The sequence below is a fragment of the Neofelis nebulosa genome, chromosome X, assembly GCF_028018385.1.
Source record: "Neofelis nebulosa isolate mNeoNeb1 chromosome X, mNeoNeb1.pri, whole genome shotgun sequence".
Lineage (NCBI taxonomy): Eukaryota > Metazoa > Chordata > Mammalia > Carnivora > Felidae > Neofelis > Neofelis nebulosa.
In genome coordinates, this window is record NC_080800.1 from 59,289,338 (window position 1) to 59,306,479 (window position 17,142).

At 38.4% G+C, this 17,142-nt stretch overlaps 1 protein-coding gene across 2 annotated transcripts in view; it reads right to left on the reverse strand.

Moving 5' to 3' along the window:
* The window catches only part of TEX11 (testis expressed 11), a 251,917-nt gene extending 234,976 nt beyond the window's left edge, over positions 1 to 16,941 (reverse strand). For both annotated transcript variants that reach the window (XM_058712843.1, XM_058712844.1), the window contains exons 1-4: positions 16,837 to 16,941; positions 16,019 to 16,076; positions 2,558 to 2,679; positions 1,804 to 1,888 (exon numbers count right to left, since the gene is read on the reverse strand). In XM_058712843.1, coding sequence (XP_058568826.1) covers positions 1,804 to 1,888; positions 2,558 to 2,679; positions 16,019 to 16,055 — 244 coding nt within the window. In that variant the 5' untranslated portion in view covers positions 16,056 to 16,076; positions 16,837 to 16,941. The remainder of the gene's footprint in view (positions 1 to 1,803; positions 1,889 to 2,557; positions 2,680 to 16,018; positions 16,077 to 16,836) is intronic.
* Positions 16,942 to 17,142: the final 201 nt, after the last annotated feature.

The window sequence follows — 17,142 nt, forward strand, 5'->3', positions numbered from 1 at the left end:
AGACCTATTATTCTCTAAGCATCCTAACAGAGGTATAGACTAATGAGTAAGTATATTATTGACTGTATTAATCACTAATTAATTACCCTAGACCTACACTGAAATTGTATACAGTTTGGTTTATATTCATAAACATAAATACTTAGCAATGAATTCCATTTGCTGCATACAGACAAAATTCATTTGTCTTCAGAAAGCCAAGCAGGCCAGAGATTCACGTTTTGGCTTGTTGCCTCGATGTATCCTTTATAATGGAGCAATATACTTTCCACAAATGCATTAACTGTCACTATCACTGTTGGAAATGAGAAACTGTCAGCACACTAACCCAGCCAGTTAGCTAAAGCACTAGAATTCTGCCAGACAGTGGACCACATTTAATGCATCCAAGCACATGAGTTTGGTTTGGGGGTTTTGTTTTGTTGTTGTTCTTTTAGTTTGCTCTCACAGGTAGAAAAAACTCTTATAATTGTTCTCAAGTAACTCAGTCCAAAGTCCATCAACCCACCTCATGAGGAAACTATTCTTTACCAATTTTTAAATCTAAATCTCTCACATAGCAACATTTCTCATTCTATTATTAATGGAGAAAGGAAACTGCTATTTGAGAGTCCTTCAGAATCCTGAAGATTCTGATCATCTCTTCTCCAGGAAAGATAATCCATGTGTCCTTTAACGTGCCGTCAAGTTCTCATTTTCCCATCCTTTAATCATCTTTGTTTTTCACCACCAGACAATTTCTTGAGGTGATGCTTTTATTTGTGTGTATTTGTGTGTGTGTGTTAAACTGCATTCATAAATTAATATATTTTCTTTTACTCTTTACTCACTCTGTGGATGTGTATTTGTAATCTCCACTTTTCCCACTTAATTTTTTTGTTCCAAATTTTTATTTGGGGTGTCTGGGCGGCTAAGTCAGTCAAGCCTCCGACTCTTGATTTCGGCTCAGGTCAGGATCTCAAAGTTTGTGAACTGGAGCCCTGCATCAGGCTCTGTGCTGACAGTGCAGAGCCTGCTTGGGATTCTCTCTCTCTCCCTTTGCCCCTCCCCTGATTGTGCTCTCTCTCTCTCAAAAATAAACACTTTTTAAAAATAATAAAATAAAAATAAATTCTAGTTAGTTAACATACAGTGCAATGTTGGTTCCAGAAGTAGAATTCAGTGATTCATCACTTACATACAACACCCAGTGCTCATCATAACAAGTGCCCTCCTTAATACCCATCACCCATTTAGCTCACCCCTCACCCACCTCCTTCCATCACCCCTCAGTTTGTCCTCCAATTTAAGAGTCTCTTATGGTTTGCTTCTTTTTCTTCTTTCCTATATGTTCACTGTTTTGTTTCTTAAATTCCACATATAAGTGAAATCATATGGTGTTTGTCTTTCTCTATTTCGCTTAGCATAATACCCTCTAGCTCCATCCATGTCATTGCAAACAGCAAGATTTCATTCTTTTTGATAGCTGAGTAATATTCCATTGTATATATACACCACAGCTTCTTTATACACACCCTGATGTTTATAGCAGCATTATCAACAACAGCCAAATTATAGAAAGAGCCCAAATGTACATGGATAAAGAAGCAGTGATGCTTTTAAACTTTTATTAATCAGGAGCTAACCTCTGAAAAATCACAAAATTCAAGATGTTTGCTTAAGAAACTTCTATGTATAGATCATTTTGTTTATTTTTCTTTTAATAAATACCCATTTATGAACTAGTCAAAATATTATTTAAACTGCAGGAACACAACCTAATGTATAATAAAAATATTCCTTGTAAAACGAATGTATACATACATTTAGCTTTCTGCTCTTCACTTATAACTGAACCTACTCTCTTGGTAACTGCCCAGTTCCATAGGTTTACTGCCATTTCTTCAACCTGGACAAGAAAAACATTTTATTAGCCAGTTAAAATACCATCCACCTCCAATGATATGGATTTTCTTGCATGTTTTATGCTTATGTGACTATTGTGGGTCATTTACAGGCCCTTCATAATCTAATCCCATTCTACCTTGCCTCCCAAAAACGTAGTCACATTATGTGACTGTCCCATGAACACAACTTGTTTATTTATATCTATGCACTTTTATTCATACTACTGGTTTTACCTAATATACCTCCTCCCCTTGTTTTTATGTAACTCAAATCCAGTTCGGTCTCACACATGAAGCTTTCAGCAACCACTATAGTCTATATTGATCTCTCCCTTCTTTGAACTTCTATATTCATTAAATTTCACATAATTGAGCAATTAATTATGCCAGTTTGTATAATTTATTCTTTGCTTTAGTTGTTTTTAATCCATTAGGCTTGAAAATCCAAAGACAGATTTCTATGTATTTATAATGGTTAATCACAACGGCTATTTTTTTATATAATTAAAATGGTGAATCATCAAAACTTATCAGAGGCACCTGGCTGGCTCAGTCAGTGGAGCATGTGACTCCTGTCTTGGGGTTATGAGTTCAAGCCCCACATTGAGTGTAGAGATTGTTAAAAATAAAATCTTTCAAAAATTTTTCATAAACAAAATTTTCATACCAACCTGAGCATCCTGTATTTCAGCCATAGAATCCCTGTTGATATTTGCTATGTCATTGAAGAGTCTTTCAATTGCCTCAGGTATGCTAGGTGAATTATCTCTTACAATCAGGTTTTCAACAATTTCTGAAATAACAATGGATGACACAAGTGCTGTGAACTATCACCATTGGGAAAAAGTAGAAAATCATTTTTAAATCTGTTCTTAGATCTTTGGTAAAATAAATATAGCATGAAGAAACTTGAATTATCATTAGAGTAAAACCAAACTGGAGATAAAGTTTCTTTTAGGTAAAGGTAGAGTACAATTTCAAATAAAATTTGCATTCCCTGAGAGTCACTTGTTTAATACTTAATCATCACTCATTGTCAGAAAGTAAAATGGCTTGACTTCACAAATAGGTCATCTTACAACTACAAGATTTAAATTAACAATGTCTTCAAAACTAGAAAATGTAGAAATTCTAAAGGGAGACTGAGAATACCCATTAAAATTGAAATACTTTTTAATATTTTTAAGCATTAGACAGACATAACTAACTCACGCTGGCACTGAAGTCTTGACCTTACTTTGTGAGAAAAAAAAAAAATGACATGCCCAATTACCAACAACATTAACCAATTATTGAATCTGTACAAGTGATGTCACCATTTTCTAAACAATCTAAGTTCCAGATTCCATATAACTGAATCTTACTAGGCCACAGAATTCCTTAAAACCCAAGCATGATGTAAAATCATAATTAATGCCCTTCATATTATCAAATTGAGGTTGTTCCAAACTCATGTAATAGAAGTCTCCATAACCTCTACACATCTCTAATTTTTTACATTTCTGAGCATCAACTAGCAAGAATGTTAATATTCTTAACAATACTATAAGAGCACATTCTGAAAGAATTTTTAACATGCTACAATAATAAATCTGCTAAATTAAAAACTTTCAGTTAAGCATCAGAAAATAGATTCATATTAAGACTTCATAAAGCAAAGAGGCACCCAGCTGGCTCAGTTAGTAAAGCATGCAACTCTTGATCTCAGGGTTGTGAGCTCAAGTCCCATGTGGGATGCAGATTACTTAATAAAAAAAGCAAAAAAAAAAAAAACCACTTTAAAAATGGGCAGAAGATCTGAATAGACATTTTTCTAAAGAAGACATACAGAAAGCCAATAAGTACTTGAAAAGATGTTCAACATCACTAATCATCAGGGAAATGAAAATCAAAATCACAATGAGATAGTACCTCACACCTGTTAGAATGGCTAATATCAAACAGACAAGAAATAAGTGTTGGCAAGGATGTGAAGAAAAAGGAACCCCTGCACACTGTTGGTGGGAATGTAAACTGGTGTAGCCACTACGTAAAACAGTATGGAAGTTTCTCAAAAAATTAAAAATAGACATACTATATGATCCAGCAATTCTACTTGTGGGTATTTATTCAGAGAAAATGAAAACAGTAACTTGAAAAAATATATGCTCCCCCACATTCATGGCAGTATTATTTACAATAATAACCAAAATATGGAAACAACCTAAGTGAACATCAACAGATGAATGGATAAAAATTTACGGAATACATACAATGGAGTATTATTCAGCCATAAAAGAATGAAATCTTTTTATCTGAATGAAATCTTGCAATCTGTGACAACGTAGATGGACCTTAAGGGCATTATGCTAAGTGAAATAAGTCAAATAGAGAAAAACATATATTATATAATCTCACTTATATGTGGAATCTTAAAAAAAAAACAAGCTCATAGATACAGAGAACAGACTGGTGGTTGCTGGCAGTGGGGGGTGCAAAACGGGGGAAGGGAGTCAAAGGTACAAACTTCTAGTTATAAAGTAAGTCATGGGGATGTAATGTACAGCATGGCAACAATAGCTATTGATACTGTATTGTGTTTTTGAAAGTTGCTAAAAGGGGCGCCTGGGTGGCTCAGTCGGTTAAGCGGCCGACTTTGGCTCAGGTCATGATCTCGCGGTCCGTGAGTTTGAGCCCCGCGTCGGGCTCTGTGCTGACCGCTCAGAGCCTGGAGCCTGTTTCAGATTCTGTGTCTCCCTCTCTCTCTGATCCTTCCCCGTTCATGCTCTGTCTCTCTCTGTCTCAAAAATAAATAAACGTTAAAAAAATTAAAAAAAAAAAAAAAGAAATGGGCAGAAAACATGAATAGACACTTCTCTAAAGAAGACATCCGGATGGCCAACAGGCACATGAAAAGATGCTCAACGTCGCTCCTCATCAGCGAAATACAAATCAAAACCACACTCAGATATCACCTCATGCCAGTCAGAGTGGCCAAAATGAACAAATCAGGAGACTACAGATGCTGGAGAGAATGTGGAGAAACGGAAACCCTCTTGCACTGTTGGTGGGAATGCAAACTGGTGCAGCTGCTCTGGAAAACAGTGTGGAGGTTCCTCAAAAAATTAAAAATAGACCTACCCTCTGACCCAGCAGTAGCACTGCTAGGAATTTACCCAAGGGATACAGGAGTGCTGATGCATAGGGGCACTTGTACCCCAATGTTTATAGCAGCACTCTCAATAATAGCCAAATTATAGAAAGAGCCTAAATGTCCATCAACTGATGAATGGATAAAGAAATTGTGGTTTATATACACAATGGAATACTACATGGCAATGAGAAAGAATGAAATATGGCCCTTTGTAGCAACGTGGATGGAACTGGAGAGTGTGATGCTAAGTGAAATAAGCCATACAGAGAAAGACAGATACCGTATGTTTTCACTCTTATGTGGATCCTGAGAAACTTAACAGAAACCCATGGGGGAGGGGAAGGAAAAAAAAAAGAGGTTGGAGTGGAAGAGAGCCAAAGCATCAGAGACTCTTAAAAACTGAGAACAAACTGAGGGTTTATGGGGGGTGGGAGGGAGGGGAAGGTAGATGATGGGTATTGAAGAGGGCATCTTTTGGGATAAGCACTGGGTGTTGTATGGAAACCAATTTGACAATACATTTCATATATTAGAAAGAAAGAAAGAAAGAAAGAAAGAAAGAAAGAAAGAAAGAAAGAAAAAGTGATTTAAAAAAAATAAAGTCCACTGTTTAAAAAGTCAAAAAATATAAAAATAAAAAATAAAATAAAATAAAATGTATTTGTTGCTTAAGTATCTTACATTTGTAAAACACTTGTGTTCTGCCAATAAAATTTGCCTCAGAAAAAAAAAATTCTGTCTCTCTCTCTGACCCCTCCCCCACTTGCACCCTTTCTCTAAAATAAATAAATATAAATAAATAAATAAATAATAAATAAATAAAACAACACTCATAAGATGGTAACATTAATGAAACAGAAACTAGCTAGGGATAATATGGGAACTCTGCACTATTTTTGCAATTTTTCTGTAAATCTAAAATTATTCCAAAATAAAACATAAATTAAAAACAACAGGGGTATCTTGCTGGTTTGGTTGGTTAAGAGTCTGACCTCAGCTCAGGTCATGATCCTACCACTTATGACTTCGAGCTCCACATGGGGCTCTGTGCTGACAGCTCAGAGCCTGGAGCCTGGTTCACATTCTGTGTCTCCATCTCTCTCTGCCACTCCCCGGCTTGCACTCTGTTTCTCTCAAAAATAAATAAACATTAAAAAAATTTAAAAACTAGGGGCACCTGGGTGGCTCAGTTAAGTGTCTGACTCTTGGTTTCAGCTCAGGTCATGATCTCACAGTTAGTGAGTTCAAGCCCCACATTGGGCTCAGTGCTGACAGCACTGAACCTGCCTGTGATTCTCTCTCCCTCTCTCTCTCTGCCCCTCCTCTGCTAGCTCACTCTCTCACTCTCAAAATGAATAAAAATAAACTTTAAATTTTTTTAAAAAATTAAAAAAAAATACAAAATAAAAACAATACTCTTCACACTTGCAAATTTTTTTAAGTCTGACAATACCAATTCTTACCAAGGATACAGGGCAAAGAGAAAGGAAGAGAGAGTATAAACTGCTAAAACTACATTGAACAGAAATTTGGAAATATTTATAAAGTTAAAGATGTTCATAGCTTTTGACCCAGCAGTTCCACTCCTAAATGTATACCCTAGAACAGCACTGCCACTATAGGGTAGATACTAGCCACATGTAACTATTGAGAACTCAGAATGAGGCAAATCCAAAATGAGATGTGCTTTAAGTATAAAATACATATCTGACTTTTTCAAAGACTTTGGACCAAAAAAAGGATGTAAAATATCTCATGAATGATTTTTATATTGACTATATAAATATATTTTAGATATATTGAGCTATATAATTTGTATTGTTTTTAAGTTTATTTATTTTTTTAAATAATGTCTACACCCAACATGGGGCTTGAACTCACAACCCCGAGGTCAAGAGTTGCATGCTCTACTGACTGAGCCAGGCAGGCACCCCTGGCAGGGGTTTTCAGACATTTTTTGACCACCACCTATGGCAAAGAAATATATTTTACATCACATCTACACTTTGGACCAAAAGTTTAATGAAATGATTTTACCCTTATTACATGCAGTACACGATGACATTTTCTGCTCTGTGGTTTTTCATTTAAAAATGTTGGTTAGGGGCGCCTGGGTGGCGCAGTCGGTTAAGCGTCCGACTTCAGCCAGGTCACGATCTCGCGGTCCGTGAGTTCGAGCCCCGCGTCAGGCTCTGGGCTGATGGCTCGGAGCCTGGAGCCTGTTTCCGATTCTGTGTCTCCCTCTCTCTCTGCCCCTCCCCCGTTCATGCTCTGTCTCTCTCTGTCCCAAAAATAAATAAAAAACGTTGAAAAAAAAAATTAAAAAAAAAAAAAAAAAATGTTGGTTATTACCCACTAAATTTATTTCTCGAGCACTGGTGGGTGAGGCTGTAGTACAGTACTGTCCGACTGAAACAGTGCAGACACAAATAATTTTCTAGTTTTTAGTAGCCACACGAAGAAAGGTTAATTGGGTTAAATTCTGACAATCCAAATTATAGGGGTGCCTGGCTGGCTCCCTGTCAGGAGTTTAAACCCCATGTTGGGTGTAGAGATTACTTAAAAAAAAATAAAAGAAAAAAAGAAAAACTCCTGTTAAACTCTCTGAAACACAATGTTCATTGTAGTGTTGTTGTTTATAATAGCAAATAGTACAAAAAACAACTCACAGCCAACAAATGAGATTGGATCAATAAATTGTGAAACACCTGTATTCAAAGTAATAGTAATCATCAGCAGTGGAAACAAATCAACTAGAACTAAACTATCCATATGGGTAAATATTAAAAACACACACTGAGCAAAAAAAGACAAGCTGCAGAAAAAAAATTACACAAACTGATATAATTTATGTAAAATTTTAAAAGATGAAAAAGTGGTACATGTAATCTTTTAGTTCTCTGAAACAATGAACTATCTGAAGCATATAGCAAATTGTTAAGACTCCACAAAATTTGGGGTACCTGGATGGCTCAGTCAGTTAACTGTGTGACTTTGGCTCAGGTCATGATCTCAAGGTTTGTGGGTTCGAGGCCCGCATTGGGCTCTGTGCTGACAACAGCTCAGAGCCTGCTTCAGGTTCTTTGTCTCCCTCTCTCTCTGCCCCTCCCCCACTCATGCTCAGTCTCTCTCCCAAAAATAAATAAACATTAAAAAAAAGTTCAACAAAACTTAGTGCTAGGTATACAGATGTTATTTCTGATATTCTCTATAATTTTCTGTGTGCTTAAAATATTTATGTAAATATAAGATTTCAAATACCATATACAATTGACCCCTGAACAACACAGGGGTTAGGGTCACTGACCCCTACACAGTCAAAAATCCGTCTATGAATTGACTCTCAAAAAACTTAACTATAATAGACTACTGTTGGTCAGAAGACTTACCAATAACATACACAGTCAATTAACATATTTTGTTATGTTATGTATATTATATACTGTATTCTTACAATAAAGTGAGCTAGTGAAAAGAAAATGTTAAGAAAATCATAAAGAAGAGAAATATTTATAATATCATACTGTAAAAAATCTCTACGTAAGTGCACCTCCACAGTTCAAGCCTGCATTGGCTGACAATTGTACTTAAAAGTCATAATCTTTATTCCACGTCTGTATCTTTAAGATACTTTATTCTTGGTGTGCCTACCTGGCTTAGTCAGTGGAGTGTGCAATTCTCGATATTCGACTTGTGGGTTCAAGTCCCACTATAACTGGAGAGATTACTTTAAAATAAATAAGATAATAATATAAATAGATACTATATCCTAACTTAAAACTTAAGGCTTTGGAGGCCCCTCACCGGCTCAATCAGTAGAACATGCAACTCTTGATCTCAGGGTCCTGAGTTTGAAATCCACATTTGGTGTAGAGTTTACTTAAAAAATAAAAATAGGCAGCTCTTGGGTCCCTGGGTGGCTCAGTCGGCTAGGTGTTCAACTTCTGGTTTGGGCTCAGGTCATGAACTCGCAGTTTGTGAGTTTGAGCCCTGCATACAGCTCTGTGCTGACAGTGCAGAGCCTTCTTGGAATTCTCTCTCTCCCTTTCTCTCTGCCTCTCCCCTGCTTGCACACTCTCTCTCTCTCAAAATAAGTAAATAAGCTTAAAAACATTTTTAATTAAAAAAAAAGGCAGCTCTTTTTGCCCACAGGTCCTGTCCCCATGAATAAAACCACCTTTTTGCATCAATAAACAAAAATAATTTGAAAATTAAAAAACTGAAATTGAAAAACAAATTAAATTAAATTACCCTCATTAAAAATAAATAAAAAGTTTTTTTAAAATACTTAAGGCTTTATTGGTGTTTTTAAACGACAAGCATTGGAGCTGCCTGAAGGGCTGTCCAGGAAAGAGGAAGAGCCAGATTCTTCAAATATGGCCTGTACCACTTAAATACAAACCTACAGAAAGGGAATAAGGAGGAAGATGGCAGCATAGGAGGACGCTGGGCTCACCACGTCCTGCTGATCACTTAGATTCCACCCACATCTGCCTAAATAACCCAGAAAACCACCAGAAGACTAGCAGAACAGACTCTCCGGAGCCAAGCTTAGACAAGAGGCCCACGGAACAGGGTAGGAAGGGCGGAGAGGCAGTGTGCACTACACAGACTGGCAGGAGGGAGCTGGGGCGGTTGGAGGGGCAGCCCGCCCGGAAAGGCAGAGCCTCGCAAAAGCAGAGGGGCCGGATGGAGTGTGTTCTGACAGCCAGTAGGACTTAACATCTGGAATGTTATAAGTCAACAGCTCTGCTCAGAGAGTGGGAGGGCTAGAGGACAATGGGAGGGAGAGTTGTTGAGCCCCTGAGGACAGAGCTGAGTTCAGCAGGGAACAAAGGCACTGGGAAACACCATCTCCCTTGCCCATCCCGCAGCCAAAATCCCCAAGGGAACCAGTTCCCATCACGGAACTTGCTTGCACCACACAAACACCCAACACTGTGCTTCTGTGGATCCATCCCTCCAACAGATCTGCCTCCCTTCCAGTGTCACAGGGCCCCTCCCGAAGCAGACCACTGAAGGCAAAGGGAGCTGAGTCTGCCCCTCCCGCCCCTGTGCACCTTGCAGATACACCCTGGCTACCACGCCAGATCCCATCAAAGCAGCACCACAAGCCTGGCAGTGTGCAAGTAGCCCAGACGGGGCCACACCACTCCACAGGGAGTCCTGCCCCTGGGAGAGGGGAAGATAAGGTACACACCAGTCTGACTGTGGCCCCAGCGGTGGGCTGGGGGCAGACATCAGGTCTGACTGCAGCCCCGCCCCCCAACACAAGTTACTCCAGACAGCACAGCGGAAGAGCCCTGCAGTTCCACACCACTCCAGGGACTATCCAAAATGATGAAACAGAAGAATTCTCCTCAAAAGAAACTCCAGGAAATAGCGACAGCTAATGAACTGATCAAAAACGATTTAAGCACTATTGCAGAAAATGAATTTAAAATAATAGTCATAAAATTAATCGCTGGGCTTGAAAACAGTATACAGGACAGCAGAGAATCTCTTGCTACAGAGATCCAGGGACTAAGAAACAGGAGGAGCTAAAAAATGCTATAAATGAGTTGCAAAATAAAATGGAGGCGACCACAGCTCGGATTGAAGAGGCAGAGGAGAGAACAGGTGAATTAGAAGATAAATATTATGGAAAAAGAGGAAGCTGAGAAAAAGAGAGACAAAAAAATCCAGGAGTATGAGGGGAGAATTAGAGAACTAAGTGTTGCGATGAAACCCAATAATGTATGCACAATTGGGATTCCAGAGGAGGAAGAGAGAGAGAAAGGTGCTGAAGGTGTACTTGAAGAAATCATAGCTGAGAATTGCCCTGAACTGGGGAAGGAAAAAGGCACTGAAATCCAAGAGGCACAGAGAACTCCCTTCAGACGTAACTTGAATCGATCTTCTGCACAACATAGCATGGTGAAACTGGCAAAATACAAGGATAAAGAGAAAATTCTGAAAGCAGCTAGATTTAAACGTGCTGTAACATAGAAAGGGAGACCGATAAGACTCGTGATGGATCTCTCTACCAGACTTGGCAGGCCAGAAAGGAATGGCAGGAAACCTTCAATGTGATGAACAGAAAAAATATGCAGCCGAGAATCCTTTATCCAGCAAGTCTGTCATTTAGAATAGAAGGAGAGATAAAGGTCTTCCCAAACAAACAAAAACTGAAGGAATTCATCACCACTAAACCAGCCCTACAAGAGATCCTAAGGGGGATCCTGTGAGACAAAGTACCAGAGACATCGCTACAACCATGAAACCTACAGATATCACAATGACTCTAAACCCATATCTTTCTATAATAACACTGAATGTAAATGGACTAAATGCTCCAGCCAAAAGACACAGGGTATCAGAATGGATAAAAAAAACAAGACCCATCTATTTGCTGTCTAAAAGAGACTCATTTTAGACCTGAGGACACCTTCAGATTGAAAGTGAGGGGATGGAGAACTATCTATCATGTTACTGGAACTCAAAAGAAAACTGGAGTAGACATACTTATATCAGACAAACTAGACTTTAAATTAAAGGCTGTAACAAGAGATGAAGAAGGGCATTATATAATAATTACAGGGTCTATCCATCAGAAAGAGCTAACAATCATAAATGTCTACGTGCTGAATACGGGAGCCCCCAAATATATAAAACAATTAATCACAAACATAAGCAACCGTATTGATAAGAATGTGGTAATTGCAGGGGACTTTAATATTCCACTTACAACAATGGATAGATCATCTAGACACAAGATCAATAAAGAAACAAGGGCCCTGAATGATACATTGGATCAGATGGACTTGACAGATCTATTTAGAACGCTGCATCCCAAAGCAACAGAATATACTTTCTTCTCGAGTGCACATGGAACATTCTCCAAGAGAGATCACATACTGGGTCACAAAACAGCCCTTCATAAGTATACAGGAATTGAGATCATACCATGCATACTTTAAGACCTCAATGCTCTGAAGCTTGAAATCAACCACAGGAAAAAGTCTGGAAAACCTCCAAAAGCACGGAGGTTAAAGAACACCCTACTAAAGAATGACCGGGTCAACCAGGCAATTAGAGAAGAAATTAAAAAATATATGGAAAGAAATGAAAATGAAAACACAACAATCCAAACACTTTGGGATGCAGCGAAGGCAGTCCTGAGAGGAAAATACATTGCAATCTAAGCCTATCTCAAGAAACAAGAAAAATCCCAAATACAAAATCTAACAGCACACCTAAAGGAAATAGAAGCAGAACAGCAAAGACAGCCCAAACCCAGCAGAAGAAAAGAAATAATAAAGATCAGAGCAGAAATAAACAATATAGAATCTAAAAAAACTGTAGAGCAGATCAACGAAACCAAGAGTTGGTTTTTTGAAAAAATAAACAAAATTGATAAACCTCTAGCCAGGCTTCTCAAAAAGAAAAGGGAGATGACCCAAATACATAAAATCATGAATGAAAATGGAATGATTACAACCAACCTCTCAGAAATACAATTATCAGGGAATACTATGAAAAATTATATGCCAACAAACTGGACAACCTGGAAGAAATGGACAAATTCCTAAACACCCACACGCTTCCAAAACTCAAACAAGAAGAAATAGAAAGCTTGAACAGACCCATAACCGGCGAAGAAATTGAATCAGTTATCAAAAATCTCCCAACAAATAAGAGTCCAGGACCAGATGGCTTCCCAGGGGAATTGTACCAGACATTTAAAGCAGAGATAATACCTATCCTTCTCAAGCTATTCCAATAAACAGAAAGGGAAGGAAAACTTCCAGACTCATTCTATGAAGCCAGCATTACTTTGATTCCTAAAGCAGACAGAGACCCAGTAAAAAAAAAAGAGAACTACAGGCCAATATCCCTGATGAATATGGATGCAAAAATTCTCAATAAGATACTAGCAAATCGAATTCAACAGCATATAAAAAGAATTATTCACCATGATCAAGTGGGATTCATTGCTGGGCTGCGGGGCTGTGGGGCTGGTTCAACATTCACAAATCAATCAATATGATACATCACATTAATAAAAGAAAAAATAAGAACTATATGATCCTGTCAATCGATGCAGAACAAGCATTTGACAAAATTCAGCATCCTTTCTTAATAAAAACCCTCGAGAAAGTCGGGAAAGAAGGAACATACTTAAACATCATAAAAGCCATTTATGAAAAGCCCACAGCTAATATCATCCTAAATGGAGAAAAACTGAGAGCTTTCTCCCTGAGATCAGGAACACGACAAGGATGTCCACTCTCACCACTGTTGTTTAACATAGTGTTGGAAGTCCTAGCATCAGCAATCAGACAACAAAAGGAAATCAAAGGCATCAAAATTGGCAAAGATGAAGTCAAGCTTTCACTTTTTGCACATGACATATATTATACATAGAAAATCAGATAGACTCCACCAAAAGTCTGCTAGAACTGATACATGAAGTCAGCAAAGTCACAGGATACAAAATCAATGTACAGAAATCAGTTGCATTCTTATACACTAATAATGAAGCAACAGAAAGACAAATAAAGAAACTGATCCCATTCACAATTGCACCAAGAAGCATAAAATACCTAGGGATAAACCTAACCGAAGATATAAAAGATCTGTATGCTGAAAAGTATAGAAAGTTTATGAAGGAAATTGAAGAAGATATAAAGAAGTGGAAAAACATTCCGTGCTCATGGATTGGAAGAATAAATATTGTCAAAATGTCAATACTACCCAAAGCTATCTACACATTGAATGCAATCCCAATCAAAATTGCACCAGCATTCTTCTCGAAGCTAGAATAAGCAATCCTAAAATTCATATGGAACCACAAAAGGCCCTGAATAGCCAAAGTAATTTTGAAGAAGAAGACCAAAGCAGGAGGCATCACAATCCCAGACTTTAGCCTCTACTACAAAGTTGTCATCATCAAGACAGCATGGTATTGGCACAAAAACAGACACATAGACCAATGGAATAGAATAGAAACCCCAGAACTAGACCCACAAACGTATGTCCAACTAATCTATGACAAGCAGGAAAGGACATCCAATGGAAAAAAAGACAGTCTCTTTAACAAATGGTGCTGGCAGAACTGGACAGCAACATGCAGAAGGATGAAACTAGACCACTTTCTCACACCATTCACAAAAACAAACTCAAAATGGATAAAGGACCTGAATGTGAGACAGGAAACCATCAAAACCCTAGAGGAGAAAGCAGGAAAAGACCTCTCTGACCTCAGCAGCAATTTCTTACTTGACACATCCCCAAAGGCAAGGGGATGAACTATTGGGACCTCATGAAGATAAAAAGCTTCAGCACAGCAAAGGAAACAACCAACAAAACTAAAAGGCAACAAATGGAATGGGGAAAGATATTTGCAAATGACATATCAGACAAAGGGCTAGTATCCAAAATCTATAAAGAGCTCACCAAACTCCACACCCGAAAAACAAATAATCCAGTGAAGAAATGGGCAGAAAACATGAATAGACACTTCTCTAAAGAAGACATCCAGATGGCCAACAGGCACATGAAAAGATGCTCAACGTCGCTCCTTATACAAATACAAATCAAAACCACACTGAGATACCACTTCACACCAGTCAGAGTGGCTAAAATGAACAAATCAGGAGACTATAGATGCTGGAGAGGATGTGGAGAAACGGAAACCTCTTGCACTGTTGGTGGGAATGCAAACTGGTGCAGCTGCTCTGGAAAACAGTGTGGAGGTTCCTCAAAAAATTAAAAATAGATCTACCCTATGACCTAGCAATAGCACTGCTAGGAATTTACCCAAGGGATACAGGAGTGCTGATACATAGGGGCACTTGTACCCCAATGTTTATAGCAGCACTTTCAACAAGAGCCAAATTATGGAAAGAGCCTAAATGTCCATCAACTGATGAATGGATAAAGAAATTATGGTTTATATACACAATGGAATACTACGTGGCAATGAGAAAGAATGAAATATGGCCTTTTGTAGCAACGTGGATTGAACTGGAAAGTGTTATGCTAAGTGAAGTAAGTCATACAGAGAAAGACAGATACCATATGTTTTCACTCTTATGTGGATCCTGAGAAACTTAACAGAAGACCATGGGGGAGGAGAAGGAAAAAAATAAAGAGGTTAGAGAGGGAGAGAGCTAAAGCATAAGAGACTCTTAAAAACTGAGAACAAACTGAGGGTTGATGGGGGGTGGGTAATGGGTATTGAGGAGGGTACCTTTTGGGATGAGCACTGGGTGTTGTATGGAAACCAACTGGACAATAAATTTCATATTAAAAATAAATAAATAAAAAATAATAATAAATGACAAGCATTAATGAAACATCAACCTAATACATTTATAGCCATGCTGGTTAAAACATACTTCACTATAATATGAATATGAATGCACCACAGGTCTAATCATGTTCCCAGAAAAAAGGAAATACCATAAACTCTCTCATGGGTGGTATGATTGAGGAATCTGGTGTTCTGGTCAAATCAAATTGCTTTTGTTTATTATGATTTCCCATAAATACCATACATGGATTACCAGTTTTCAAAATAATTAAGATACAATAAAATGCACTTAAACTTAAAACTACACAGAAAAAATAAATAAATAAAACTACACAGGATAGAATTTATTTTTAACTGTTAATTATGCAAGTCACTTCAGGATCTTCCAGTAATATTTTTAATGCACTTTCAGCACAATTGATATCTAATTCAGATTAAACCATTGTTATTTTGCATGCCATAAAAATTGTCAGAAAATAATCGATGAGTTGTGAATTGTTTCCCTGTACCAGCTTATAAAAGGGTTCCAGTGTCTTAAACATCTATGTTGTTTTTCCTGTACATCAATGAGAAACTTTGGACCTAAATTTGGAAAATTTGGACCAAAGTGATAAAATTCAGAAACAAAATCCATTTAGAGGATCTTAGATAAGGCAACAAACAGTGTGACATTTTTCTTCATTACCATCTAAAGCTATATACCTTTAAAGTCCATGAAACGAAAGTCCGTTTCGTCCATTATTAAATCTCTGGCTCAGACCTATGAAATAAGAAAATATTTTCAATATTCTGTCCTTTATCCTCAATAAATTTCTTTTCAAATTTTCCAGTTATTTGTTATCCTAAGGCGTAAAATGCTGAAGAAATTTTAAAACCCTGAAAATTCAGTTAATGGGGGGCCGGGCCCAGGATGCCGCAGCGCCAAACATGCGCGACCCCCAACAGGCGCGGCGCCAGGCTGCGGCAGTCCAACGGGGGCCACGGCTCGGAACCCGATCTGGGGTAAATTTTCATAATCCACCCCACGACAAGGCAACCAGGGCCCGGGGTATCCTGTGATTGGTCCGGCTGATACACATTGCCTCCTAATTGGTTCAAAATCCCCCCCCTCCACTGCCCACACGTTCAAAGTATCCAATCGCTCACTGTCTTTTTTCCCGCTCTCGCAGAGCCAGCTAGCGCCTTCAGCTCCCCGCCCCCAAAAAACCTCCGACCCTCCGGCTTTAACAGAATTTTGGTCATTCACATCCAAACTTTTACCTACTGCTTCCAGTGGCCGCGAACCAATCCCATATTTCATCAAGTAAAAAAAAAAACCAAACAAAACAAAAAAAAAACTGCCTTTGCCCATTTTTCTTCATCTGAGAGTCAGCTACAGCAACTCTGTAGTTCAAAACCACTGCCTCAGGGCCACTCTAAAAAGTGTTTAAATCAGGGCCACATCTTCCTTCTAGTTATAAACCACTCAACTAGCCCATGGCTGACCCACCTTTAGCCCTTCTACCTACTAAATCACGCACCTCAGTAGAGAACGCCACGGCCGAAGCCTCTTCTCCACAAACTCCGTGCACAGTGCCAGTCGACGCTCAGAAGGCACCTCCCCCGATTGCGACGTCACCAATGCCACGCCCAATTGGCCTTCACCCACGATGGGGAACGTAAGCGTCATAAGCGTCTAGGCCCTTACGTCCAGGGGTTGCAGTTTAGAGAGCCAGGGTGAGAATCACTGAGAGTAAGGGAATGTCGTGCAATAGCGGAAGTATACTACAGTTGTTTTTTTTTTTTTAATTTTTTTTCAACGTTTTTTATTTTTTTTTATTTTTTAT